General features: G+C 47.3%; 1 protein-coding gene across 1 annotated transcript; it reads right to left on the bottom strand.

Annotated features, from left to right (window-relative positions):
• Positions 1-1,312: 1,312 nt before the first annotated feature.
• Positions 1,313-1,912, bottom strand: LOC147443629 (uncharacterized). Its single transcript, XM_086527701.1, has one exon. It carries the CDS (start codon positions 1,910-1,912, stop codon positions 1,313-1,315), a length of 600 nt encoding a protein of 199 aa, XP_086383827.1.
• Positions 1,913-2,234: the final 322 nt, after the last annotated feature.

Here is a 2,234-nt window from a genome sequence, read left to right as displayed (position 1 = left end):
GGCTCTGCATCTTCTCTCATAGGGGGATCTACTCTCGTAGATGGCTCTAGCTCGACATCTATCTCTAAGGGCCTCTGTGAGGTCGTCAGATCTAAACAAGGATTCTCAAGGGAAACTAGAATTTGTGGAGTGTTCTCATCTATAACAAAGCCATCGGAGTCACTCACTCTATGACTCTGTGAGATCTCTCACTGTGTGTTGGAAGTCTTGTGGATAAGTGTGGTAGGTGGTGTAGGCTCCCTAACAATACTCTGACTAGGCTCTAGTCTCAAGGGCTCTACCTGTGGTGGAAGGCAAGGTGCTGGAGCTATCTCTCATGGCACACTATCATCCTCATCTAGCATCTCCCAAGGTGGTAGAATGAGACATGACAAAAGAAGCCTAGGAGGTGATCTCTCTAGTGGTGTCTCTCGAGGACTTGGAGCTCTCGGTAGCTGTGGAGCTAGCGTGGTCATGTCATCGTGGGTAAACATAAATCATCATGTCTACGTCGAGGGCAGTAGGGTAGACCTATAGTCAAAACATATATTGCATGATCGACATCCCTATAAACTCGCTCACGTGGATCTCCTATCAAATATGCAAGAAGACGGGCTGAAGGATCTTTGGATCCACCACTCGTCAGGCGTCTGTACCTGTGACCAAGCTCATCTAGATAGGTCACAGTCTGCTCAACTCTCTGAAGCTCCACTAGCCTAGGATGTGTCTGTGTGTCTAGGCTATTATCTGGGTGTGCTCGCTCAATGTCATCAAAATCAAAGGTCTCAGTCAAGAGATACTGCTCTCCGAGCTCATCAATAAAAACTGCTCTATTGGCCTGTGGGTAGGCTCTCACAATCTGCCTAGGTGTAGACATCATGCGCTACGGGGTGGCTAGCCTCACAAAGGGGTGATCATAAGTGTCAACGTAATATGCAACCCCTTGTGGAGATCGGACTACTATATGCAAGATCTGACCGTCTATATCTCTCATGCTATCCCTAGTCTCTCTGGTCTAGGGGTGGGGGCTAGTGGTCTAGGGGCACTCATATCTACAATGGGTGATCTACCGGGCCCTACCTCTGGTGCTCTCAGCTGGGGTGATGTGGTCTTCATAGACTCTCTCGTATGCTCTCTGATCTGTGTCATCAAAGGGTGGCATGGGTCTCTAGATGGTGCAAGGTGTCGAGGTTGAGACCCTCTAAAGTACGTGTCTCGAAGGCTCTGGGTCTCTATCCGTGGCTCACTCTGAGTGGTACACAATGTTCTAGCAATCGCCGTGTACATCATTCTAAACTCGTGATAGCTCCAAACGCTTGGCGTCAAATCAAGTCTAGGTGAGGAGAATCCTGGCGGTGGTTTCCTGAGTGATGTGGGTGGTGGGCACTGTGTCTAAAGGAGGTAAGGCACTCCTACTCGAAGTAGGGCGCTGGGTTGGTCGAGGATCGTATGGCAATCCACAAGTCAAAAAGTAAAGCTCAGTGCCTGTGATGCTCATGTAGCATCTATCTTTAGGCTCGCCAACTAGTGTCACAACATCTGTGGATAGGCATCTACTAGAAGTGCAACACTCTAATCGATATATGCGTTGAGCACTATCTATATAGATCACTCGAGGACCTACCCGCTGTAATGTAACCTGCACGGGATGGTCGAAGGCCTCAAGGCAATCATTTGCGTGTACTAGCTCTATCTCCTCTAGCCTAATCAAATGGTCGATCACATACGTGGCGCGATAGTCATCTCTAAATGTGCCATCCCACGTGTCGTCGGGAAGGACTCGCACCACCTTGAGGGTCTGTGTGGGGCCAAAGGAGGCGCGGCACTGAACAAAGAAATGTCCATATGTGTCCGTGTAAAAGGGCCGGCCTCTGTGCTCGCCTACAAGTGTGAGCAATGTGTACTCAAAGCACGAAGTGGTCATGGCCATCATATGTGCGCTCTCGGCGTGTGATAGGCCTCTAAACCTCATCAACTCGTTGAATGTAGACTAAAATCAAAATCTACACTAGATCAATGTTTATGTGTACAATCAGACTCAAATCTGGCAAAATCTGGCAAAACCTAACTCTCAGACGTATCTGCTCTAAATGTGTCTAATCGTGTGTACATGCGCACGAGCATCGAGTATGTGGGGCGTGTGATGTGTGTGGAATATGTGTGAGAAGCAAAGAAAGAAAGAAAAAAAATATTTTTTTTAAATAAATTTAATAAGTTTTTTTTTTATTTTCTTTTTAAGGCCTTTTAAATTCAGA

The sequence above is a fragment of the Adiantum capillus-veneris genome, chromosome 13, assembly GCF_014529385.1.
Source record: "Adiantum capillus-veneris isolate H3 chromosome 13, ASM1452938v2, whole genome shotgun sequence".
NCBI classification, from domain to species: Eukaryota; Viridiplantae; Streptophyta; class Polypodiopsida; order Polypodiales; family Pteridaceae; genus Adiantum; species Adiantum capillus-veneris.
Note: the sequence above shows the minus strand (reverse complement) of the source record. Positions and strands in the feature narration are given on the sequence as shown.

Excerpts from the sequence above, each read along its gene's own strand:
- LOC147443629 (XM_086527701.1), bottom strand. The coding sequence starts at position 1,912 with ATGATGGCCATGACCACTTCGTGCTTTGAGTACACATTGCTCACACTT.